General features: G+C 28.7%; 1 protein-coding gene across 1 annotated transcript; it reads right to left on the reverse strand.

Moving 5' to 3' along the window:
* Nucleotides 1–12,986: 12,986 nt before the first annotated feature.
* Nucleotides 12,987–18,868, reverse strand: LOC137811698 (copper-transporting ATPase RAN1-like). Its single transcript, XM_068613528.1, has 9 exons — nucleotides 18,455–18,868; nucleotides 17,725–18,339; nucleotides 16,700–17,129; nucleotides 16,190–16,515; nucleotides 15,665–15,723; nucleotides 15,229–15,571; nucleotides 14,699–14,896; nucleotides 14,318–14,575; nucleotides 12,987–13,559 (listed from the first exon to the last, which is right to left on the reverse strand). Exons 1-9 carry the CDS (start codon nucleotides 18,728–18,730, stop codon nucleotides 13,083–13,085), a joined length of 2,982 nt encoding a protein of 993 aa, XP_068469629.1. The 5' UTR covers nucleotides 18,731–18,868; the 3' UTR covers nucleotides 12,987–13,082.
* Between the last annotated feature and the right edge of the window lie 8,733 nt (nucleotides 18,869–27,601).

Consider the following 27,601-nt stretch of genomic DNA (forward strand, 5'->3'; position numbering starts at 1 on the left):
TTACTATTATGTGTATTAAGTGATGCATGATATTTATTATATTTTTAGTTCTTAATAAATTTTTACATTTTACTTTAGGTATTTTTTAGACAAAATTTTCTATTTTGATTTCTACAAAAGTTTTTATTTTTACTTTGTTTTTTTGTTGTTTATAAACTTTGTTTAATTGGTGAATTATTTTTAAGGTTTTGTTTGGATGAGGGGTTTTGTTTATATGAGAGCGGAATTAAAAAAGAAAAAAAAGAGAAAAAAAAAGAATGAAAAGTGAGATTGTTTAGATATAGGAAATGTGAGTGAAAAATGAGATTGTTTAGATATAAAAAATATGAGGGAAAAGTGATATAAAAATTTGCAGTTGATTGATTTGATATAAAAAAAATTGTAATATAATAAAGATTACTTATATGCTAATGGGTTATTTTTGTAAGAACATATGTAACTTGTATTCGAGTAGGATCGAAATAAAGAGATTTTTGCTTTATTATTTATTTATTTTGTTAAATTTAAGTATCATTTTATAAAAAGTTGAATAAGTATGAATGAAAAGTAGACATATTTTCACATTTTTAAAAGTTGGGAACATAATTGAATTTTTGTTCATAATACAACTAAATAAATAAATAATGATAATAAAAAGATAATGAAACCTAAAAATATATATATATATTTAAATATCAATTTTATCTATTTGGTAATGAATATAAATACTAAAAGGAAATGTGTAAAATGACTAATACCTATATATCTTTCAAAATTATTAACATTAGTTACATAATTTATTAACATTAGTTACATAATTACATAGTTAGCTTGAGTGTAAATTGTAATTGACAAGTACATTTTTTTTCACTTTTAAAGCGTTTAATATAACTTTCTTAGACTGTAACTAAGAGTAAAATTTAACTTTTTAGATGAGATTCGCATAACTGGATGAAATTAGATCATAATTAGAATTATTGCTTAAATATGATTTTTAGATACATTTTGCTTTCATCTTGATGTTGACCTTTTGTAGAGATTATAAACATTACTAATGATAATGCAGATGGATAATTACAGCATGTTAAATTCAGGAAAGTCTTACTAAAGAAGACGATCTCCCTAGAATGTCTAATGCTGGAAAGATTGCACTAAATTAAAAGATTCGAATTTAGTAATCTTTTGCAAGAATTTTGAAGTTTCCCCAGTGAAAAATTATGTGTCTTTGAAGATTTGAAAGTTTGGTTATGAAAGGACTAGACACTCCTTGTGTTTGAAGCCATTAAAGGGTCTTCTGGAAGCTGTTTATTGATGGATGCTCCATTATGGGAAATGAAGATATTGATTTAGGATTCTATTGCATTTTGAGAAAGCAAGAACTGAAACCAATTCAATCTCATGCAAGGAGATTCTCTCAGATTCTGCAATAAAAAGTCCTCTACAAAACGTGTCAAAAATAGAGCAAACATTCTTCGAATATATTTTTCACGTAAATCTTTTGCAATATCTCCCACAGAGCTTAATTATAATCAATACATAAATTTGAATCAAATTTGGAAAAAAATAGATTGAAAATAGAAGCGAGAATGAGATCTGTAATTGATTGAGAATGAGATCTGTAATTGATTGAGAAAGAGAATATATGTTGAATAAATTAATAAAGGAAATATTTGATAATTGTTACACAATATCTTGAGACAAATTTTGAATTCGAATTTGTGTAAAGAAAAGAAGATTATAAGAGTCTTTAGAGGAAGAATAGAGTGTCACGTTTCATATCCAAATTGCACTCTTAGACCTAGATTTAGTTTTCTTTTGCTTCCATCTTTCCCATGGAAGGTTAAACCTTTGGGGTTGATTCCCTTATAACTCCCTATTGAGTTCTAAGGTTTTGATCAATAAAAGTTTTATTTTTCAATTCTTTGTAGTAGTTTGTTTTAATCCTCTAGTCTTTTTAAAATCTAGTTTTTGTAAAAAGTTGTTCTCGAATGCATGTTGAGGGTTCAATTCTTTTCTCCAATTTGAATTTCTTGGTTAGTTCGCGTTGTTCTAATCAATCTCTCAGACATATTATTCAAGAGGTAAAAGAGAAACATTCCATAATTAGACACATGGATACAAGTGGGGTATTAAATACATGAGTGGATACATGTTTTATTGATAAGATTTAGTTGAATTTGATTAACACATGATTGATTTAGTTTAACCTTGTGTGAGGATAGAAAGATGATAATCTTTAGATAACATATGAAGAATTTATTAGTGAAAGAACTTGAGAGTTATCTACTTCTTATTTATCTTATAATGTCTATTATATTTTCCTACTGAACAATCACAAACCCCTATTTACATTAATATTATTACTAACTTGTCATTTTTTTTTGGATTTGTTAGATTATCTAACCACTTTTATATTATTATCTTTTTTATGCTAGACAGTCTAACATTGTTGTCAAACAGTCTCTACACTAGAACTATAAATTCTTTTAATGATTGCTATCACTAATCATACTGATTTTTTAAACTAATAAAATTAAAATCATATTCTTATAATATCAAATAAATCTCTAAACTTTATTGCAGATTTCTAATCATATATTAATAATAATAATAATAATAATAATAATAATAATAATAATAAGCCATCTAACTTTTTAAATTTCAAAATAAAATAATTAACAATTTATATTTTTAAGATTCTTTTAGTTTTCTTATTTTTAAGCAGTAATGTTAAAAAATTGGAAGACATAATCAGTTATGTCTTAACATACAATTAATTATGTTACCCCTATAATTATGTGTTGAGGCATAATTAATTATGCCTCCCTACAATCACACATCAAAACATTTCATGTAGGGAAAAACAAGTAAACTCACTAATCCAGCCTCCAATCCAATGTTTTTCTTCACATATGATAGGAGACACTCTTTCTCTCCCTCATCTTTCTTTCCATGCATTTCCATTAAAATCATGCAATCCAAACTTCAACAACATTGAGTCTTTCACTATTCGCATATCATCTATAAGTGACTATGTTAATAACAGAGTAAAATTAATACATATATTCTTTTAAACTATTTTATTTAAAGAAAAAAATATTATTTTTAGTTATTTAATTTTTTTAAAAAAATTAATCATTATAATGAAAATAATGTTACCTTTTTTTCAATTAGAATTTACATCAAATTCTTATAATTTTTACTATTCAATAGTAGAATCTAAAGAGAATAAAGACCGACAAGTATAGATTTTTTTAAAATTCTTCATCTTCTTTAAATTTCACGAATATTGAAAGAAAAAACAATGCAAACTTGAACCGAAGTAAAATAACATCATTTACATTATATTAATTAATTTTTTTCTTAAAAACTAATTTTTAAAAAAGTAATTGTAATTATCATAGTCGACCACCAACAGGATTACTTGATAGAAAAAAAAATTATGGAACCAAATAGAAGAAAAAAATTAAGACACAAGAAAAATGTAAAAAATATACTAAGGAATAAAGGAAAAAACATATACGAACATATACGTGTGTAGTGTTAGTGATATTCAATTGTTGATATGTAGTTTAATAAATAGATCTTCACTTATTTTCATACAAGACAAATGAAATGAAAGTGTTATGAATTGAAATGAAATCCAATGATTGTAATTGAAAATAGATCCATGTGTGGTTTATATGAATGATGAAATTAATATTGATATTTTATATGAAAATATTTAAAGAAATGTTTATAAACTATTAGTCTAATTGGTTCTTTTTGCATGAATTATGTTATGGAATTTCTTTGCATTAGCTTATTCTTGTTTTTGTTGTTGTGTTTGAACCGATCACAGTACTACGTAGACGAATAGATGACCATACAGGTGCAGGAGAGCCTTAAAGGCTTGTTTTATTTTGAGTTATGGATTTGTAAATATTTGTATTTCTATAAGTCTTAATCATGTATTAGGAATGTTTTAAAAAAACTCTAAGCTTGTATAAAAATATGTAAAACATGTATTGTAATAGTTAGATGTATTTTTGGGGTGTTACAATATATAATTTTTAATTTCTTTTTAATCTTCATAGTCTAAATTTTTAAAATAATATATATAAAGATTAAAAATTAACAAAATGAATAATTCTTTTAGTAACAATGTTATTGGTAAAAAATCTATTAATTTTATTGATAACTAATATCTGTAAGAAAATTTGGCAAGACTATTTTATTGAAATTTTTGCTTCCAATCACATTTAATTTGTCCACAATCTATAACTCAAAACCTTATTTAAAGAGATGAAACCAATTGAGTAATTTAATCAAATTAAAAAAAATGGTTTTGAATAAGTTAACACTAAGATGTGAGTGCACCTTTTTGAAATTGGCCAAGAATAAATCAAGATTGAATCGAGTATGTATGGATCGGGCTAAGAATAACTGGTGTTGCTATTTGCATACACACTTTCTTTTATCTGTACATTCTTCTCTCTTCTTTCTCTCAAACTATTTTTCCTTTTATATCAACTAATTGGTGACATGTGAGATGAGTGTGATTATCTGGAGATTGAATAATAATATCTTGTATTTTAAATTGTCAAAATTTAGTATTTTCTTTAAAAAAATTGTATGTAGTTTATCTATCTCCGAAATATCATTATTAAACTTTTTATTATTATTATGAATGTCAAAATTGAATATGATAGTTTGTTATTTATTAACTTTAATGGTCAGTTTAATTGAAAATCAATATTTAAATACCTATTTATAAATTAAATTTATATTTTGATATGTAGTCTTATTATGTGAGATTCAAAAATTTATAAATATACATTAATATTAAAGAAAATATTCACTCAATACTCAACTACTTATATATATATATACTTTCATGTAGACATCATTATGCAACTTGACATTTCAGTTAGACTGACACCTCAAATAACAACAATAATCTGTCATCACATGAAAAAAGTATTATTAAAAAAAAAAATACAAAAAAAATATGGGGGAATTAGACCAAAACTCATATATTAACAAAAATGATACAAAGATCGACTATACCTATTCATAAAGAATTTTAAGAACATACTAGATGGAAACCTATTATATCAATGAAATGATTATCTATGAATAAATCCTAAATTAGCCAATTTATTAGCACACACATTCCCTTCACGAAAAATATGAGTAACCATAACCTAATTTTCCCACAATAATTAAGACAAGTATTCAATCGATTATGAAGCGTCCAGAGAACATTAGTCCTAATGCAGCACAAACCAAGACAAATTCACATTCAAGCCATACATTTAGTAAGCCCCATCTTTTGAGCTTCTTCTATAACATGTATAACTCCATAAAACTAAGCAACCATAACAGTCTGAACTTCAAGAAATATAGAGAAAACACCAATAAACTCACCCATATTCCTACGGAAAAATACCTCCACAAGTAGCAAGACCAAGATATCCCCTAGCAGCCCCATCAATGTTAGTTAATTTTAACTCAGTCTAATGAAGGGAACTCCCATCTAACTGAAAGAGGATGAAGAACTTTACCAGTACGAGTATTAATACCAAAAAACTTAATCATGTTGAAATCCAACATTTCATTCTTCATTAAAGATTTAGACGAATTTCCCATTAGACAAGTTAAATCTTTAATTACCGAAATAGCCCTAAAAGCATCAATCTTATCCTGAAATCTAGCATAATTCCTCATACGCTATATCATCCAAATAGAAAAGGTTATCACAACAAGTTTAATTAATTTAACCAAAGGACTATCATCACTCTTAATAAAAGAAAGAAGATCATCCTTATTAGAGAATTGAGAAGTAAGAAAAATTTATCGAACCCAACTCCAAATATGCAAAGCATTATAACATTCAAAAAATAAACGTTGAATAGATTCCTCGTGCTTTTCACAAAACGTACACATAGAACATATATGCAAACATTTATTATGAATATGTTGATCTGTAGAAAGCCGCCCATGAAAAACTTTCCAGAGTACTAGAGTTTTGGAAGATGGAATATATGAAAACCAAATGATTTTACACCAACCACAGGGAACTCCTAGTTCCAAGAAAAAAGTCCTAGCCGATTTAAGAGTGAAACAACTAGACTCATCTAGAATCCAATTAGGAATATCTTGTTCCTCCCTAACCATGATATGATTAAAAAAATAATACATATGCTTATGCTGTAAAGACAAGAGAATATTCTCAATACTCAACTACTTAATATTATTATTACTTTGAGTTATAATTGACTTAACTATTAAAGAATTTTTTGTAAGTTGACTTAACTATTAAAGAATTTTTTGTAAGTGGACTTTATTTCCATATAAACAACTAATTCAAGTTCATCTTTAAAGAGTCCACAAAACTCATAAAAGAGACTTAATTATTTTTACACCTCGTCTCAAGTGAACCTCCTCCTTTCATAAGAGCATTTCGTGTTTATTATTGGGTTTCAAATAAAACTTTATTGCAAGCCACTCGTTTTGTGATTCTTCCTATAAGTTGCATTACCATCTTGTCTTCCTTCGATGGTGAAAGAGATTCCTTGATAGTGAATAATCCAAAAGCAAACATAGAAAGCTTATTCTAGAAGAACAAGGGAAACCATTCAAAACAAAAACTCATGTAGCAAAAACAAGTTGAGAAAAATCACAAAGTCCAAACATAACTCATTATAAATTTAGAACTTTTTGATACCAACATCAAATCAAACTTCAAGGTCTACTAGATAAACTAGATGTATTCACCCTTATCTTTAGACATGAACTCCTTGATCAATATGTTTCCTTTACCACTATAAATCCTTTTTTTCGCAACACTACTACTTTATTTTACAGTGGCAGAGTAAATATATTGATTAGGGGATTACTTCAAAGATTAGGCAGTATGTAGAAAGCGACCATGATAGATTATTCTAAAATTACTGGGACATCCATATTTGAGACGAATGTTAGGGAGAAGAGTCTCGTCCCATGAAAAGTAACTGAATTGTCTACAATATTCGTATTCCAACTTGTTCCCCCAAAAAATACGATAATGACGACAGAGAATGGATTGAGTTATTTTAGAGCCTTCATCTATTTACTTAATATTTTCAAATGTGAGTATTTTTTTTTTTCATGCACCAAAAATAAAATAGGAAAGTAAGAATAAATATAATGTAAAATAATATCATATCAAAATAATATAAAAATTACCTTCTGTAGTTTCAATAATATAATTCATTTTTTGCATACAAGAAAGATTTGAATAAATTTTGTAGTGACTAGTCCAAATTATCATGGTTGACAATTTAATGCTAGAAATCTCAACAATATTTACTTATTTAAATCCCAAGGTCAAAACTCCATCTACAATATTTTCAAATCTTTATTTATTAAAAGTCTTATTATACTTGCATAATAATTTTTTCAAAATAATTTCTATCATATTCCTTTGTTGAATAAAATAAATAATCAAGATTATAATCAAGAAATGCATATTAGTGAGATAATATAATTAAATAATATAAATAAAACGAAATGGATTAAGCGTGATTGAATATAAATAATATAAATAAAAGGGACCAGTATGTGACTAGAGATAAAACAAATAAAATAGATTGAGTGAAGATCAATAATATAAATAAAATGGATTAGTGCGTGACTAAAAATAAATAATATAAATAAAATAGAGTAATGTGTGACTCAAGATAATATAAATAAAATGGACGATAGTATAATTGAATATAAATAACATAAATAAAATGGAACCATGCATGTCTATAGATAAATAATATAAAATAAAAGGAATTAATGTGTGATTGGAAATATAAAAAAATGGATAAGTGTGTGATTAAAAATAATAAAATAAAATAAATGAAGTTAGACACCTTACTAAATAATATATTTATAAATCAAATAAATACATACCTAAATAATAGATGTTTTATTTATTTTTCATTGTACTTCTGGTGTGTTTGGATTATGGAGTGAATTTATGAAAATTTGAAAGAGTAATGTGTTTTGAGAGGAAAGTGTGAAAAAAATGAGATTATTTGGATTATGGTAAGTAGAATGAATTTGTCCGAATATAATTTTTTTTAATAAAAATATATTTTTCCGTTAGAAAATGAATTGTAATATTAAAAATTGTAAAAAAAAAATATATAACGAACATAATTAATTAGATATTTAACTAACTAATTACTATATTATTACAGTTAATTAAAAATAAGAAATAAAATACTTATTTATATATGAAATCTATTTAAATTAAAATATTATTAATAAAATACTTCAGTTAAAAGTTATTAGATAATTATAAATAGAAAAAAGTTATTAAAAGTAAATTTTAATAAGTAGATGAGTTAATTAAAAAAATTTAAAATATTTATGATATCGTTGAATAATTATTTTAAAAAAACATGTTAATTATCGTTGTCAGAAGATGAAAATTTTCACAAAATAAATTATAAAAAAAAAGACTCTAAACCTTTTAAACAAAAACTACGTAGATAATTGATTACTATCTATTATTCCTTATTTTTTATGATGTTTTTAAATCATGATTATGTCTTATTTTTCAGCCATAATTAATTATATTTGATAATATTTTTAATACATAATCTATTATTTTTTATTTTTTTAATCATAATTGATTAGGTTTAATGATTATGTGTAATGATTATGTAGAGAAAACACATGTATAATCCATTATCTTAAACCCATAATGGATTATTGACTTCTATGGTGTACCCTTTAATGACTTTTTGTTTATCTTCAAAATTGGTTATGAAATTCTGGAAATATACACAGATGAAAACTGGGGCAAAAACGGAAATGCATGTGAAGAGCTTCAACCTAAATTTATGTGAATAATTACGTAAATTATATATATAACCCATATAGCATACATAATTAATTGTTATATAGAAAATTTACTAAGTTGCCTTTATTTAAATATAAAAATCATTATTAATATTTTAAAGATATTGGTTACTTGCTGTAATTATTTATTATTTTTAGATTAATTACTTTATTTTATTTTACTAAAGAATTTATCTTCATTGGTTATCTTAATTAAAATAAAATTAACTATTTTATTTTATTTTTATCTTATGGATGTAAAACTTAACATTTTTTTTCAAACCAAACAAACTTATTATAAAAAAGGGCAGTAAGATGACAAAAGTAAAATGTAAAATATTTTAAATTTTAGTTTTAATAGTTATAAAATTTTACTATACTTTTAAATATTATCAAAAGTAATATTCCCAAAATATAAGATCATATCTCAAAACCAACACTCTTTTTTTTAAATAAAAGTAAAATTTAATAATTTAAGAGATTCCAAAAAAAATAAAAATATTCTCTTCATTTTAAAAGGATAGATGGTTTAGTATTAAAAAATTATATTGACTACTGGTTTCAATTTTTTTAAAAAGCTTTTTTAAAATTGTCCGAAAAAATAGTATTGTATTTATTAATCTTTAAACAAGATCTGGTAATAATAAGTAATAGAGTTTACTAATGATTGATTTTCAAAATATTAGTATAAATATTTTTTACCATTTAAATAAGTTTTAGTCATTTCTAGGAATCACTATTTTTGGATATGAAAAAATTGTCTTGCATCAAATAATTCTTAAATGCATTTTTTTTATACTATACTATTAGTGTAAAAATATATGTTCTTTTAAAAAAATGTTTAAGTATTTTTCGATACACAACCATCACTTTATTTATATTATTATAATTAAGATAACATGCAGTAATATTATATACGAGGCAAACTTATAAAATGGTTGAGAAAATAAAATAAAATAAAAATTAAAAATAATATATATATATATATATATATATATATATATATATATATATACTAGAAGAAAATCATGAAATAGAAACCAATTTTTAGAGACCAAAATAATTAGTTGCAATAGTAAGTAAATTAGAGATCATTTTGGAAACTAAAACAAAAATTGATTTCTACATTAGTTTCTATTATTTTCTATTAATGTTAAATAGTTTCTAAATTGGTCTCTAATTAGCAACCAAGGTTTTAGAAACTAAATTTAGAAATTAAATAATTGGTAGATAAAACCTTTGTTGTTAATTAGATACCAATTTAGAAACTATTTAACCATAATAGAAAATAATAGAAACTAATTTAGAAACCAATTTTTGTTTTAGTTTCTAGAATGGTCTCTAATTTAGTTACTATTGCAACTAATTATTTTGGTTTCTAAAAACTGGTTTCTATTTGATGATTTTCTTGTTGTGATATATATTAGAGAGAGAAAGAGATATTTTGTAAAATTATAATATAATTTGCATTGATGTATGATAAATGATAACCTTAGTTATTGCTTTAATTTTGTTTGCATATATCGACCCTATAATTAAATATTAAAGTTCTTTTAGCAATACAATCATTTACTGACTCTATGATTAAAAATTAAAGTTTCTTTTTATGCAATGTGGTTGTTTACTAATCCTATGATTAAAGATTAAAGTTTTTCTTCAATCACGTGTTCGTTTATCGATCTTATGATTAACGGTTAAAGTTTTTTTCAACATCCTATGATTAAAAATTAAAGTTTCTTCTTCAACGATGTAACTGTTTATTAATCCTATGATTAAAGTTTAAATTTTTTTAGCAATGTATTGTTTATCGAACCTTTGATTGAAGTAATGAGGTCATTTAGGGTGTAGTCGATTTGTGCATTGGTGAATTACTTGGATCAGCTATGGTTGATTTTTTAAACATACAATATTAATCTGCAAATTCTCTCTCAATCTTCCACTATACTTTTATATTTTTTTTAATCCAATAATATCTTTTTGAGTTTGGTTAAGATGTTTTTATTTTTAAGTGATTGCTTGTAGTAAATGTTGATGATTAAAGTAAGTTTTATGGTATTTTTATTAATGGTGATTATGTTTTCGTTCATTTATCTTTTTCATTTTTTTTAATGTATATCGGATTGTACAATTAGTAACACTTCTTCATTAAAATTTATTATGAATTGTAAAATCTATTCTAAAAAGCAATACAATGAATCTTCTTGTCAATGAATGCAGGGTGAAATTAATATTATTTAAAAATGTGATATTATTCTTTGTTATTTTTTTTTTAAATTAAAATTGATTTTTATAGAGGTGCACAAAAAAAATATGAAGGTCTTGGAAGAGTTGGCCTACTAATTTGAAACAATGAAGTGGATAAAAATTAAACATAACCCAAAAAGCCATTAGACAACATTAAAAAAAGTTCAAAGCCAGAATGTAATATCCAAAGCTGAAGATTTTGTTTTTGTGCCATGTAAGAAGTTCCCTCACATTTCATTCTCTTGCTTCTATGAGGACTTGTGACATTTCATAAAATTTATGAACCATTTATCTAAATGGTAGGTTCAAAATTATATAACCGTCAATATATAGTAAGCAATAATAGTTGGGATATTTTAAGCAAGAAGCAATACATAACTGAAAAAAGGCCATACCAAATTAACAATGATTCAAACTTTATAATACAATAAGATCTTTTCATAATTTCCTTCAAAATGCACACTCATCTTTAAAACAATCATACCCAATAAACCAATCATTTCAATTGTCTACATTTGTGATGTTATATGGGTTCGTTCGTGAATTTAGCTAATTACATAAAGTCAAACTCCCTTTCTCACCAAACCATATAATTCCTCCTTATTCATCTTTTTCTTGTTACAAAAATAAATAATTTTTATTTTATTTTAAATAAATATTAAAAATTTATTCTATTACAGTCATATCTACTATAAATTTTTCAACGCTTTTTCTTTACAACTCAACATTTCAAAAAAAAAAAATCACTCTTCTTTAAAATAACCTTTTTTCAGTCTCAAACCTAATCCTTGAACAATCATGTCTACATGGGAAACAAGATAAAACCAAATGTTTGGATATGTCAGCGTTGTGCGATAACAATTTGAATTGTCTAAGGGTAAAAGTCACAATCATAGACAATCGAATTTAGAATACCTTAGTAAAAAAAATGCAATTATGTATATATTGTATCTGTGTTTTGCATAAAAAATAAATACTTAGATTTATTTGTAGAAATTAATTGAAGAAAATAAGAGAAGACAAAAGGTTGTAGAAACTTATTGAAGGTAATTGCAAAAGATTGCAAAACTGCTGAACTAATCTCATTCAGGTTGATTTACTTCGATAATATATATATATATATATATAATAAAATTACAAATACTGGAAGCTATAAAATAGGAATACTAACAAGTCTGTAAACTGATCATTAATACAATAATAACACTAAAATAATTTTAGAATAATAAAATCATAATTAATAATAATAAAATATAAATTAATAACCAACATTATTTAACCTTGAAACAAATAACAATGCTATTTTTTTGCAGATTCATAATCCTATAATTTTCAATTTAGGTAAATAAAAATATAATAATTACATAAACATGAAAATTATTCAAAATAATATATTATGTTTATTCTAAAGAGGAATTGATTTTTCGTAAGTAGAAGTAAAAGTTGTACATTTTTTATCAAATAAATAACTTGAAATTTAAAGATAAGTCCAAGATCACAAGTAGTATAGTAAAGATATTTTTTTTATAGAAATTTGAATGTCTTGAATTAAAGCCCTCAATGTGAGATAAATTAAATGATGATATGAAAGGTTTATTTATAAGCTCTAAATAGTTGAATAAGGTTCTAGATCAACATAGAGTTTGGTTTCCAATTTAGTTTAATGAAAAGTGAAAAGGTAAAATCCTGTTACGTAAGATGCATTTGTTGGTGAGTAAAATATTGTGTGAGCACAAGGCCACCACATCCCTCAATAACTCCATCTTTCCATTCCTTCAACAATCCCTATACTTTAACACACATTTGACATTTTACATGGAAAAATTGATGAACAACAACTACAGCAGGCGTTAAGTAGAACTAATATGCAGAAACATGTGAAATTGAGTGAGTGGAGAGGGAGATAAGAAGAAGAGGAAGAGCTATGCAATTACAAAAACATTTACAATGGGTGATCAAATTGATTTGCACCCTCAGAAGTTATTCTGTTTGAATAATGGTTACTTTACAACTATTTCAAGTATTGTAGTAAGTTTGGGTTTTTTGTATCTTCTCAAAAGCAAAGAAGAGCATACGACACTGACAGATGACATAGCCATGCATGCACCAGCAACCCATGGTGGGAGCTGGATCCTCAAGGAAGGAAAGAAAACCCCGGCAGCAACCGGTATAGCAACAACATTGTATGCCATTGCGAATACATAATTCAATCGAATACGAAAGAAGGTCTTTTTGGAGAGGTCAATGGCTGTGATCACATCTTCCAAGTTATCTCTCATCAGCACATAGTTAGCAGCTTCTATTGCCACATCTGTCCCTGCCCCAATTGCCATACCTACATCTGCAGCAGCTAATGCTGGCGAGTCATTGATTCCATCACCCACCATTGCAACCATACTTCCATCCTTTTGGAATGAACGGACAACCTCAGCCTTTCCGGCAGGCATAACCTCTGCCCTTACATCTTCAATGCCAACCTGACACAAACCTCATTTTAGCCCACTTTTCATAATAACAACAATTTCTACCACAACTTTATGTCACAATTCTCATAAACAATCATACATGCTCCATTATCATTTACAATACACGGCTCAGACAGAAATAGGATATTTATAGTAACAATCTTAAAACTGTTTCTAATCTGCAATGTACTTTTTTTGGTAAATTCATTTCCTTCAAATATTACTATTGTACTTTCAAATAAGTAAAACAGCACGCTCAAGAGGGAGGCTAGAAAAATAGGTAATCATGCTACTTCCGAACTCATATATAAGTAATCTAACATACTTTCACACTAATTCAGAATGTTAGTTAAATTTTATTTGATGCCTTTTATTTCATAAAATAAATATAATTTTCAAAATAACCTTTAATCATATTTATAGGGATGGTGTCGAAGTTTAAAAACATAAGGATATTTTTTGAATAACAGCATGAAATAGAATTGAATTAGTTAAATTTTACTTATATTTAAGTCAATCAAACATGACTATTTTTTTTCATATATTTGAGTTCAGAACTAGAGAGTGAACATTATTCTTTCACACAATGAATACAAAACTTTCCGTCGACTAATCAAGTTAATTGTCATACTTACATTCCCTTTCTAAAATATTGGTTTTCTTTTTAAGTAGAAGTCCAAATTTTAAATGCATCAACTAAGAAATCAAACTCCAAAATTATCTCAATGTCATACTTTCTGAGCAAAAGGGAATACTATATATATACAAACCTCCTTGGCAACAGCTCGAGCTGTTCTCCAGTTATCTCCAGTAACCATAACGGGTATGACTCCCATTTTCCGGAGGCCATCTATAACAACAGCAGCTTCTCTCTTGAGTGGGTCTGCAATCCCTAAGGCTCCAGTTAATACATCATCATACGCTACCAGTATCCCTGTCTTTGCACTTTCTTCAAGCTCTACAACAAAATTTTCTACTTCTGTAGAAATCTCTATGCCATTTTCCTCCAGCAGCTTCCGGTTACCAACCTGTTCAAATAACCAAAATAGCTTTTAAACACAAAAAAAATATACTGCCTCAAATAAGCAACTCTCTGGAAAATAGCTTTTACACATAATAAAAGACATAACACAATTGCGAAAGGACTTTACCAAAATACGCTTCCCATCTATAAAGCACTGGATACCCCGTCCTGGAAGAGCAGAGAAGTCTGAGACATCATAAAGCCACCCTGTCTTGAACTCCTCAGCACCATTCTTGGTACCACAGGTAGGAGAAGACTCATCAAAGAAATGAAAATGGCGGGCATATTGCAATATTGCTTTTCCCAGAGGGTGTTCACTGCTAGCCTGAAATTAAAAAATATATATATATTAAACAAATACAGTCGATTCCTCTAATAGGCATCACAAAAAATGGAAGAGTGAAATTTTCTGACAAACAAATAGGATAAGATGATATAGAGCTTTAACAATGGTCGTCTTAATCTAGTTTCAGAATGTCAGTACTTGAGGGAAGTTGAGCTGTCTAAGTCGAGGAGGGAGAAAGAAAAGTAGAAAAATATGACACTTATAAATCCTCTATAATTAGATCTAGGCTTGAATAGTGTGTATTTGCGTCAATACCATAAACCGAGTATAAGAATCAAAGAAATAACCATCGTCAACAAATTGAAAGTCACCTCAGCAGAAGCCACCAATGTAAGAAATTCTCCGCGATCCATTCCTGTGAATACCTTCGCAGCAGTAACCTTGGATTTCCCCTGAGTTAGAGTGCCTGTTTTATCAAATATGACATATTTCACCATCTGAGCCCTTTCCAAGGAGTCTCCTCCTTTAATTAACACGCCATTGTTTGCCCCAACCCCTGTTGCAACCATGACAGCAGTTGGTGTTGCCAAACCAAGTGCACATGGACATGCAATCACCACAACAGATATTGAAAACATAAGGGCAAAAACAAAGTGATTTCCATTTTCTGGCAGCCATTTTTCTGGGTATACTCCAAGAGCCCCAGCTATATACCTACAATTTTAGAGAGAAGTAGTGATAAGAATTCCAATTACAGATTAGAAACCAGCTTTTTTAAGTACGCAAAACCAGTCAAGCTAATCTTACCAGCACAGTAGTGTCAATAATGACAAAATCACAACCGTAGGAACAAATATGCTTGCTACCTGCAAGCCAAAAGAATCGCATCTGAGATCATATCTAATATTTAGTTGGGCGCCAATCAATCACAATATTATAAAGTTATAGTGAGTACTATAAAAGAATTATTAGCAAGGACAAAAAACAGTTGCAGAAATTATGAGCAGAGACTAAAACCAAAACAAAGAATTACTTAACTATCCGACTTTATGAACAATTTCATAGAAGGAACTTCAGTTGTCAGAGGTGAGGCATCAAAATATTAGCCCAACTCTTACAAGCTTAATCAGATATGCCAATTAACAGGAACACTAAACCCTTACTCCTTGGTACTCAAATTATCTTTTACAATTCAAATCAGTTGATCATCACTTAAAATCTGAAATTATTTAGTTCTCATTTGCTTGGTCATTGAGAGACATGAAACATTTCACTTAACTTCAGAACAGAATCGTTACCTAATATGTAAAAGTGCATGACAAGAATACTTACATAATCAGCAAACTTTTGAATGGGAGCTTTGGACATCTGGGCTGTCTCCACCAAACTAATTATCTGACTCAAAATTGTATCAGACCCTACTTTGGTTGCTTGAATATGAAGGGCACCGTGCAAATTAATTGTACCTCCAATAACAGATGCATTGACCTCCTTCGAAAGAGGTGTCGATTCACCAGTCACCATACTCTCATTTACATAACTTGAGCCCCAAGTAACAATACCATCAGCAGGAATTTTTGTACCAGGAAGAACTTTTAATGTGTCACCAGGTTGAACGAGTAAGGAATCTATTTCCCTTTCTTCAACAGTTTTACCACCTAGAAAACAAAACAACTGTTGGCAAGTTTTCTAATCTGATGTTGCAATGGAATATTAGATTATATATGAAATCCCCTGATTAACGAATTTTCACTCTAAATATAAAATAAATCAAAACCCAAGCTGTTTCGCCTTTGTTCTCTATTAAGAAAAGAAAGCACATCAAACTAAAGTGGCATGCACCTTTATCTTTGACAACCAATATAGCTGTTGCTGGAGTAAGTTCCACTAGCTTCTTAATAGCATCAGATGTCTTTCCCTTGGCAAGGCACTCCAAATACTTGCCAAACAATACAAATGTTATAAGCATAGCACTTGTTTCAAAGTATGTTGGAGACCAAAATCCTGTAAGGGCCCCGTAAAGAAGAGCACAAACGGAATAAACATAAGAGGCTGTAGTTCCCAAAGCAACCAGGACATCCATGTTTGTTGAACCATTTCTTAGAGCTCTTCCGGCCGCTATATAGAAGCGTTTCCCAATCACAAATTGAATGACACTTGCCAATGCCCACTTCAACCAATCACCCATGAGAAAGGGGCCACATCTCCAAAGTAACAAGGAGTAGACCAGCGGAATATGAGGACAGATTACCCCAATGAAGAATAGAGGAATCTGTGCATGATGAGAAAATCAGTACAAATGAATGAAAGTTTAAATAAAGATCCTAAACAAAAATATAGACTTTTAACACAGACTCTCAGACGTTAAACAGAGTAGCGTTTTCATATCTACATAATGTGAGAGACTCACAGAGATGTGAGCACTTGCAATAGAAATCCCTTCAGCAGCAATCTCATATCTCACTTTGCTTCACTTATATGTCTCTACGAAGAAAAAGAATCATATCGTTTTTCGGTGTCTAAGCTATCTCTGGCCAAGAGTAAGAAACCAATATCTCAAAACAAAAATTCCATTTAAAAGACTAACCTTTGTCAAAAACATTTTTCCTTATACAGGGACCTAGGGGTCTAAGCCCAGATAACATGATGATATGAAGACAAAATACCACTTAAGATAAAATTCATGTACATACTAAAATACAACGCCTACAAATCATGAATTCATGGGATTTTAACATTTATTCCAAATACCCATAAAGAAAGCTCACCGTGAAGTGAAAACGATGTCAAAAAAAGAAAGAAAACAAAACCAGGAATACACAAACATCACTGAAGAATAAACAAAGTGACATCAAAGAGATACTCACACTGAGAAACAGGCTGAAACTAAAAAGCCGAAACATATTTGAGGTTTCCGAACCATCTTTGGAAGCCATTCTAGCGTATGGATTCCTAACATGCAATCTAAACTTGCCATTACTTCCCAGATGGATTCCATCAACCAATGACCTCGAACTAATAACTTCAAGGTCATACACCACATCCAGCTCGTTCAACACCGGGTCAAACCGAAACTGCCTCACCCCCTTGAGGCCACTGAGCATCCCTTCCAAAACCTTTGCATCACCCAGAGAGTACACACCACCAACCCCCAGCACAACCTGGCCCTGCCCATTACTCTGCACAAACGAACCCTCGAAACCAGCGTCTTCAATGGCCGCCACAATATCATCTTTGCTAATCACATTGGGATCATACTCAACCTCACCCAATGAAGTAGCCAAAGCCACCACCGCTATTTTCACTCCATTAAGCCTCTTTAAAATGCCCTCAACGGAATTCACACACGCCGCACACGTCATCCCGCCGATCGTGAACTGCCCCACCACGGCGGCTCCGCCGCCGCGGTCCGCCGGACCGGACTCCCGCAAGATCTCCGCCTCAAAACCTGCGTCTTCAATCGCATTCTTAATGTCGTCATCCTACGGTTCATTCAAAAAACACACAATCAAACCATCACCTAACGTAACAGCTTCGCGCAAATAAAAGTGAACAAACGAACCATGAAGAAATCACAACGGAGAATGTTATAGAAACCTTGACGAGGCTCGGATTGAAAATGACGTCAGCTTTGTTTTGAAGAAGAGCGACGGAAGCGTGGGTGACGCCGTCAACGGACCTGAGAGCGGTTTCGACGGAGTTGGAACACGCGGCGCAGGTCATGCCGGTGATTCTGACCTGAATCCGCTTGGTTTCATCGTGGTGGATGTAGTGTGTGTCGTAGGAATCGAGGAGGCGAACATCTTCGAGGTCGTCGGAATGTTCGCCGGCGCCGGGAGAAGTTAGTTGAAGGTCTCCGGTGGTGGGCGCCATGAGGAGAGAAAGAACGTGTCAGGAAAATCCGAAGGAAAAGAAATATATATATATAAAGGAAGGGAAAAAAAAGGTTATACGGAAAAACGAGAAAATAGTTTTTGGTTTCATCGTTTTTGGTGGCGAAAGCAATATTTTAACTAAGTGGAAGGTGGAGGTGGGGTTGGAGGGAGATTTTTGAGGTGGTTTTCCCGTTTTGCCCTTGTACTTCTGGTGTTGGGTATTTTTTGTTTTGTACTGCGTTTCCAAGTCTAGGACCGTGTTTGGTTGGCCAACGCACGCATTGCTTCTGTTTTCGGTAAAAGTCTAGTATTGCGGTTGAGAATCGCGTCTTGGAAACTGAAGGCTGTGGCCGGCTCATGGGCTGGTGGATGAGCTGGTCAAAGAACGTCAAAAGTGTGTTTGGGTTGATACCAGAAAATGTAAAATAATTGAATTGGTGGGTTCTTTAATTAAATATTGAAAGAGAATATTTGACATTGGAAATCTTTAAAGCAAGATGAGTTCAATAAATGAGTGTAAGCAATTATGTAAGAGAACAGGATGGCAATGCTACATGACCCACTTTCCTTTCTTCATTTTTTAGAATTTTATTAGATCCAGATTTGGTTGTGTTTAACATCTTTTATTTTTACCCTCCAAATAAAGAATCAAAAAAAGGACTTTCTATGCCTCCATTTCCTTTCTATAATCAGATATTAGCTTCTTTTAATTGTTTTTGGTTCATTCAACACAAACTCACTTCGACTTTGGTATATATTCCACTTTATTTAATATTGCATCATGTGTTTGGTAGCTTCTATAAAATAATAATTTCATATTTATTATACATTTTAATCAATACTATAAATTAATCATATTTAATATTTAAATAAAAGGTTAAATATGTCTTTCATTTCTCTATTATAAATAAAATAATTTTTGTCTTTCATTTAAACTCTAAATCATACTCTAAATCATTCATATACTTTGTGAAATGATTGTTAATTTTTGTCATAAATTATTTTTTTTCAAAATTCGTTGTTGTTTTGATTATATACTGATATTTAGTGTAACTATTTTCAATGAGTTGAGGAAGTAGAATATAAATTAAACAAATTCCACGTAGAAAATATTCATTACAATTATTTTTATACTATAAATATTTTAATAGTGTAAAATTAGTAGCAAAAATCAATTTCGTATTATAATATATAAATAAAAAAACATATTTAACTCTTAAATAAATTGGATGAACAAGTCAGTCTAAATTGAAATAAATTGGAGTGGATTTGTTTTTCTCAAAACTAATCCAACCTAATTTGTGAAGAATTGTTCATTAGTGCGTATATTATTACCCTTTACCCAACTCTACTATACCAGCATTTGTAATGTTTTTTTCTTTCTTTCACAAGTTTTTTTTCATGTAATTTTTGTTTAATATTTTCAAACATTAAATATTGACACATCAGGTGGTGATTATAATTTTGTTTGTGTTGTAGGTGCATGCATGCAGAAAAACACTTTTTTTTATTGTGTTGTATATAGAGTCATTCCAAGATCTTATATTCAACGTTGTATAATAAAGTCCTTAAAATAGCAAAATCAAATAAAAGAATAATTGACAGATAGACTATACTTAATGTTACTCTTTCTTGGTCAAGTATGAATATTTAAGACATTATTAATGTAAGAAGTGGTGGGAACATATTTAAGACGCTTTTTAAAAATATTTTTGTCATAAATTGAAATTTATTAAATAACAAGTTTTAAAAAACTACAAATATAAACTACAAATAACAAGTTTTGTCAAGAAACATTCATTAAAGTAAATCATGATTTTGAATAAATTTCAACCAATAAAAAAAAGATATTTTCCATGTTAATATATTAAGGGTAGCATGTGAATAGATTATGTGCACCCATCCCACGGATAATTTATAAGATATTAACATAGTGTATGGTTGGAAGGAAAAAGGAAAATAAAATTGAATTTTCTTTTATTTGATTTCGACTTTAAAAAAGGAGATAAAAATGAAGACAAGACATAAATGTTAACTCGAGTAATTTTATTTTACAATATTTAGATATGACAAATTTAATTTGTTAAAAGTAAGAAACATGGATTCAATTATTAAAGCAAAAAGTACATACTTAATTAGGTTATAACAATATTGATTTATTTTTTAATGGTTAAAACTATCTTATATTCCTTTCAGAAAAAAAGCTAATCTTATATATTTCAGTTCTTAAATAGAAGATGACATTAATTCAATACTCATAATAATAAAATGTCAAATTATAATATGGGGTCTTTTAACCTTATTTCTAGGTTTTATTTTTTTACTTTCATTTTTTAAAATTCTATCTCTAACTTTTAATTATTTGAATTTGAATCAATTTATTCCTTTTGTGAATTTAAAATTAATGTTTATGTTTACGTACAAAATCTAAGGTATTGTCCGCTTTGGAGGTCGGTGCTCCATCATGATTTTGTCCTGAAAAGACGTCTTGGTGAGATGAAGGAAGAAGAAGTATATAAACTGTCATTGGCCTCGACTCCTGAGCGATGTGTGACTATATTATCATACCGGAACACTTTGTATATGAAAATATTCAAGGTAACATTTAAAAAATTGCCTAAATTTAAGTTCGTGTATATATTTATAATAATTGTGCTTGAGGATAAATATAATTATTGTGTGTTGATATGCGAGCACATGATGATAAAATGGGTCACTCTAACCTCTTTTGTCCTACCTTGTAGTTATGCAGGTTAAAAAAATTGGTCTAAAATATTGTTCTGTCTTGTTTTAAAAAAACTTAAAAAATATATTTATGTGATTTTTTTTAATTTTTATTATATAAACTTTTTCAATTTGAGAGGTAGTATTGTTAGGATTAAGTATTGTCCGCTTTAGAGGTTGGTGTTTCGTCACAATTTTGTTCTGGAAAAACGCCTCGATGAGGAGAAGGAGGAAGAAATATATAAACTGTCAATATGAGACTATATTGATATACCGGAACACAAAACACAAAGTGTAATATCATTTATCAACAATTATTAGAGTTACATAAACAAAAAGAAATGGTAAACTAACTTTAAATAAATAATTCATATTATATTAATTTATTAAATAATTATATTAATCCTTGAACAATGCCATCAATAATTAAATCAAACACAATGGTTTCAATTATTTGATAAAAAACAATTCATCTACTTAAAATTAATTTCACTCAAGATTCAATAGAAAATATTTAATAATTAATATAATTCGACTACTTTCCAAAAAATTATACAAAATTGAAAGATGTGAGATTAATACATAATTTATGGTCAAGATACATTCAAGCATCAAAACTACATTCAAATCCTAATGACCCGCATAAGATTAGGCTAATTCCTCACACATTTCATTCTACAATATGGCATAGAAAACTTTGATCCATTGGTTTTTTTCACCATATGATATTGTCATTTATATGATTTAACTTACCAATAAATATGAATATCCCATAAATTAAATATCTAACTCAATACTCAAACAATAATGTCAATAATGACATTGTTCTCTATTCATCTTAAATCGCCATCACACACCAATTATCATTGTTATTTCCCAGGTGTAGTTGGTCAACCAAATTTCCACTCCATTGAGTGATTTTTAAAAAGTTTTCTAATTTATGTTAGGAAGAATTTGATTGAAAAAAAAAACTTCGAAATTTTCCCCTTTCCATATTGTCTCTCATCCATTAAGCGAATTTAAATTTGTTTAGTGATATTCTATTTTTATATCTTATCATCTCTATTTAAAATTGTAACTTAGTTTAAAACAAATAGTTATAAGTCCCAAGTCAAATCAATTATGATAAGATAGAATTTCAATTCAACGTATCCACCACTTACACCTAATCAAAATAATAACCAAAAAGAGATAGTTCCTAAAGTTCATTTAGTAATTCTTTTAACCTAATAGTAATTAAATTTCAAACCATCACAACTAATTCATTGATCTTTCAAATAAAAAATATAATAAAATGGAAAACACAATCCAGAGCCTCGAATTCACATATAAGAAGAGTTATTATCAATTTACACTAAAAAAAATATTAAATAAAAAATAATGTTAAAGATCAAAATAATAAATACTATTATAAATTTAAAAAATTATTGTATTTAAAGTATTTTATATTATTAATAAAAATTTATAAAGTAGTTTCTAAATTGATATATAACTATTAGCTACTAAGGTTTTAACTATTAACCACTCTATATTCTAAATTAGTCTCTATTAGTTTTTAGACAATTTAGAATATAAAATATTAGTAGTTAAAACTTTGGTAGCTAATTTATATACCAATTTAGAAACCATTTTATAATTTTTTATTAATAATAGAAACTACTTTATATACCAATAATTTTTTAGTCTCTAAAATAATATCTATTATAATCAATATAATGACTAATTATTTTTTTTCTAAATTTGATTGTTATTTAATTATTTTCTCGTAGTGTTAAATTATTTTTTAAATTTATACTTTAAATTAAAATCAAGATTGTTATTTTTTATCAATACTTGGCTTGCTTCTTAAGGTGTTAAAACTCTAAAAGAATGATGAATCAAAGATATTCAATATTGCATATAGTTTCTAGGTAGGGAATCAACAATGCATACTTTCTCCATTGTGACCTTCACCACATTAGGGGGAGAACCATATTGTGTAAAATAGACTCCTTCAAATACTTTTCCTAGAGTCACAAGTCGATGAGTGAAATTATCCTCCACAAATAACCCATAATGGCTTAACGAGTCAATGTCATCCCCTTGATGGATTACTAGTTGCATACCTCTCCTTTGTGCTAACTCTAACAGTGTGAGTCACAAAAGTTTGTTGGGTAGGAGTTGTGTGTGATAGACCTAAGGTCTCGAGGCGCTACTCAAACTCTATCACCTCTTGTGTGATCTGCTAAGTAACCTTTTCTTTCACCTCTTGTGTGGTCTACTGCCTCAATTTCATAATGGCTTCTTGACTGGGTGCCCCAAAGGACTAATTTTGTGATGCAGTTCCGAAAAATTGATGAATGTCAACCCCTGATCCTGTAGCATGCACACGACCAGGGTGCTCATGTTGTCCAATAGAAAAAACAAGTATATCCTAACGATTATGAGGAAAAAAAGTACCTTGGGAGTTTTTCTCAATCAAGGAATCCTGCAAAATTCCAAAATTATATAAGTATTTCATATTATGTTGAAGAAATAGCTAAAAAATATGCTTGAGAAGAAATTTTATTACAATTTTTCCTAAGACTATCCATGATTGCTTATAATTATATTCATCCATTTTTTGTATGCGTGTTTGCTTTCATTTCTGGTGGTGGATAGGTAGTGATGGAGGTTGGCTAGCTCCTTTTTCATCCTCAAAAGTAGTAGCAGGTCGTGTTTTCCCCTTCTCCCTTATCATAGATTCTTCAAGCTTACGATAATCTCCACGAGACAACAAGTGTGAGATAACATTATGTGCCTGAATAATTTAATTAATAATATAAATAATAATCTAAATAATTAATAATTATATTATTTATAATTAAACTATCAATCTAGCTACTAAATTCATTACAAATAATAATGAAAAAATAAAATAAAAATCCTAAAATTACTAACATAGTAAGGGAGGAGCATGGGTTGTCGATGAGCTGTAAGGATTGTGGACAAGTCGCAGGGAGCTTCCAAGGTAGTGTAGGGCTATAGAGGTGAGGAATAGAGACCTTCAACATTCTATCAATGAAAAAGAAGAAAACAGAATGAAGAAACCACACAAAAAACTAAAACAATACAATAAGAAGCAATGATAGTAGTGAGGAGCACAATGAACACACAAAGAAGAGAAAATAGCAAATAACAGAAAAGAATATGCAAAGAAGACAAAGATGGGGAGGGCAAGTAAATAAACATATAGACAACGGTTATTACGTCATAACCATCATCTATTTGGAATATTCAAGTGTAGGCGATGGTTCCCTCTACAATCATCATCTATGTGCAACGAATAGACTACGATTATTTAATACAACCATCATATATATCTTTTGTTTTCAAATAAGCGACAATTGTCATCATAATCATCGTCAATATGTTACCTTTATTTGCAAAATTGTCACTGTATTTTGTTAGACGTTGAACCCGTATGAAGCAACGTCTATAGATGTTGTCATCCTCCTTTTCTGCACTAGTGAAAGCACGCCATTAGTTTAATTGATGATTGATCTTGTAATTTGTATATAAAAATATAATGTATTATGTGATTAGGAAGTAAAAAAAAATGTTATGCAACCAATATTAGGTTTGACCTAATAGTGACCTATTTAGGTGCAGGGCATTCAAAATTTAACTTCTATTGCCTTAATTATTTGTATAAAAGGTGTGTCAACTATTTAACAAGAAATCATTGTCTTTTAATTATAAAAATATCATGTCTAAAGTATCATAGATACAATTACATTAGTAAGATCAATCTCAACAAACTATATATTAATAATATTTTAAGAAGATAAGTTTACAACTTTGTCTCAATCTATCTTTTGTGAAGGGTCCTCGTCTCATTTTGTGAGTGCATGATTACGTGATTGTTGTTGAAAGTAAACAATCATTAAATGGGTTAATAAACATCCAAACATTGGTCCCAAGAAAAAGTTGAGTGTGAAAAATGAAGAGCAAAAAAAGGCTTTTTCTTAGTGTACGTGACAAATTTTGTTGGAAGGGTGACATTTTTCTCCACTAGACCTTATCACAAAAATGGTAGTTTGAAGATACACGTTCCACTAACCTAAACCAAAATGAAAACTACAAAAGGGGAACTCTGCAATACCTTATCTTCCACCCAAAACCGTGTGCTATGTGCCACATTATCGTAAGTGCTTTCCACAAAAACAACTTTTTCTTACTCTCACATTTGCATGCCATAACCTAATTCAGTTTTTTTCTTTTCTTTTAAGTTTAGAATGGGCAAACACTATCCAATAAGAGAGAGCTCAATGATTCAACCATTAATGTGCATTTGCATCCACATAACGGTATTCTTCCTTTAGAAAAGACAATGAAAGAAATGAATAAGAATTGGAAAGTTCTCTTTTTCTGTTTTTTGATAAGTGAGGGAAAACACTTACACATGTGTACAAAATTATATAAACACTTCAAATATATAACAAAATATGATGTAATTAAATAAAGGTATTTGCCTTTTATATAAAACCAAATAAACTTCTTCTCCTTTCCTTCTTATGTGTAACTATTAAAAAAAAACATGTCACAAGTTAGTTAGTAATTTGAATCCTTGATTAAAATTTGATCTAGTGAAAAAATTATTCCTTAATTAATATTTTTATTTTAAAAATTAGTTTTATTAACTATTTTTTCTAGAGAGGCAGACAATCTAGTCGTGTATATAGTGTTTTTGGATAATTCTAATTTTTTAAAGCGTTTTAGTAAAGTATGATTGCAGAGCTTTCCAATTAACAAATATTTTCATCACGATAAAGTTTTCTACTTTCTTCGTGATGACTATAGGATCATCTTGTAATATGTTTGACTTTAAAGTTTGCATCGATAAATGGTATCAAAGACATTTTTCCTTTTCGAGGTGGTGGCAACCGCACTAATCGATTGTATTATACGTATGTATTTCTTTCTTATTGAAGATGAAACAAAGCCCCCCAAACAAAACTGCCAACAATGGTATTTATGAATCTTCTTATTGGAATAATTGTAGGAAGCATATTAATCAATTATATAATTATTTTAATTAATTAGAATCACTTAGAACCACGAACAAACATGAGCTCCTTAAGTTTTGTGAAGGTTTTGGACTATTATGTTTTAATATGTAAAAATAATGAGTTAATAGATTAATTTCACAAGTAAGTGAAATTAACATATTAAAATGCTTTTTTAAGTCATTAAAATAGATATAAGAATTTTTTTTATTACTCTCTTATTTCGAATTTGTTTTACACGAGTTCAAAACCAATGTTTCTAAAAAAATTCTATTATTGAGAGAGTCCAAACTGAGCTGAAAACTATTCTTGAAGCTTTCTTTGTGCAAATATGATATTAATATTGTGTTAGAGAAACATATTCTTCACTTAATTTATTCTTATGTTGTGCTTATCTTATTTTAGTGATATAGTTTTCATTTTTTGTATTCGTTTTTTAGTTCTTAGATAGTCTCTAAATATGGTTTTCAAATTTAGTATAATAATAAAGTGTTACTAGGTGTGAAGACCAATCTTGTAGGGTTAAAAATATGGTTTCTTGAGTTTTTTACATTCATTGTACTTGTTGTGTGCTTGTAAAAACTATATTTTTAAAGTGAGTTTGACTGGTTTTACTAAGCAATTGGATGTAGCTATTGGATAAAGTGAACCAATATAAAATTAGTTACGTACATCTTTCTTTCTCTCTCTCTAGCATTTAGTTCTTGGTATGTTTCTCATCTTGATGTTGTGCATAAAATTAAAAGCAATCACATCTTGAAGTTGAATATTTTAATAAAATATATTATTATAAGTTTTGTAAAAAATTGAGATAGTTCAATTCATCATTCCTCTTGAACTCAACCATTTACCATTGACATGGTCATTGATTACTTCTTCCAAAATGTGTGCCTAATTAGCATTTAAAGGGGTGTAATAGGCAAAACATTGTGCCTCGACTCTTTTCGAGGACCATGTCATTATTGGCACTCTTTTTAGTATAATTTCTATTCAATTGGTGTGTTTTAGCTCGAACCTTGTTGTGGAAGTGTTTAAGCTTTTCTATCTGCATAAACTTGGTTGCATTGCCCTAGCTCGTCAAGGTCAGCTACTAGTTTCTTGCACAAATTGTCAACAAA

The sequence above is a fragment of the Phaseolus vulgaris genome, chromosome 2 (genome assembly GCF_000499845.2).
Source record: "Phaseolus vulgaris cultivar G19833 chromosome 2, P. vulgaris v2.0, whole genome shotgun sequence".
In the NCBI taxonomy this organism is placed as follows: Eukaryota; Viridiplantae; Streptophyta; class Magnoliopsida; order Fabales; family Fabaceae; genus Phaseolus; species Phaseolus vulgaris.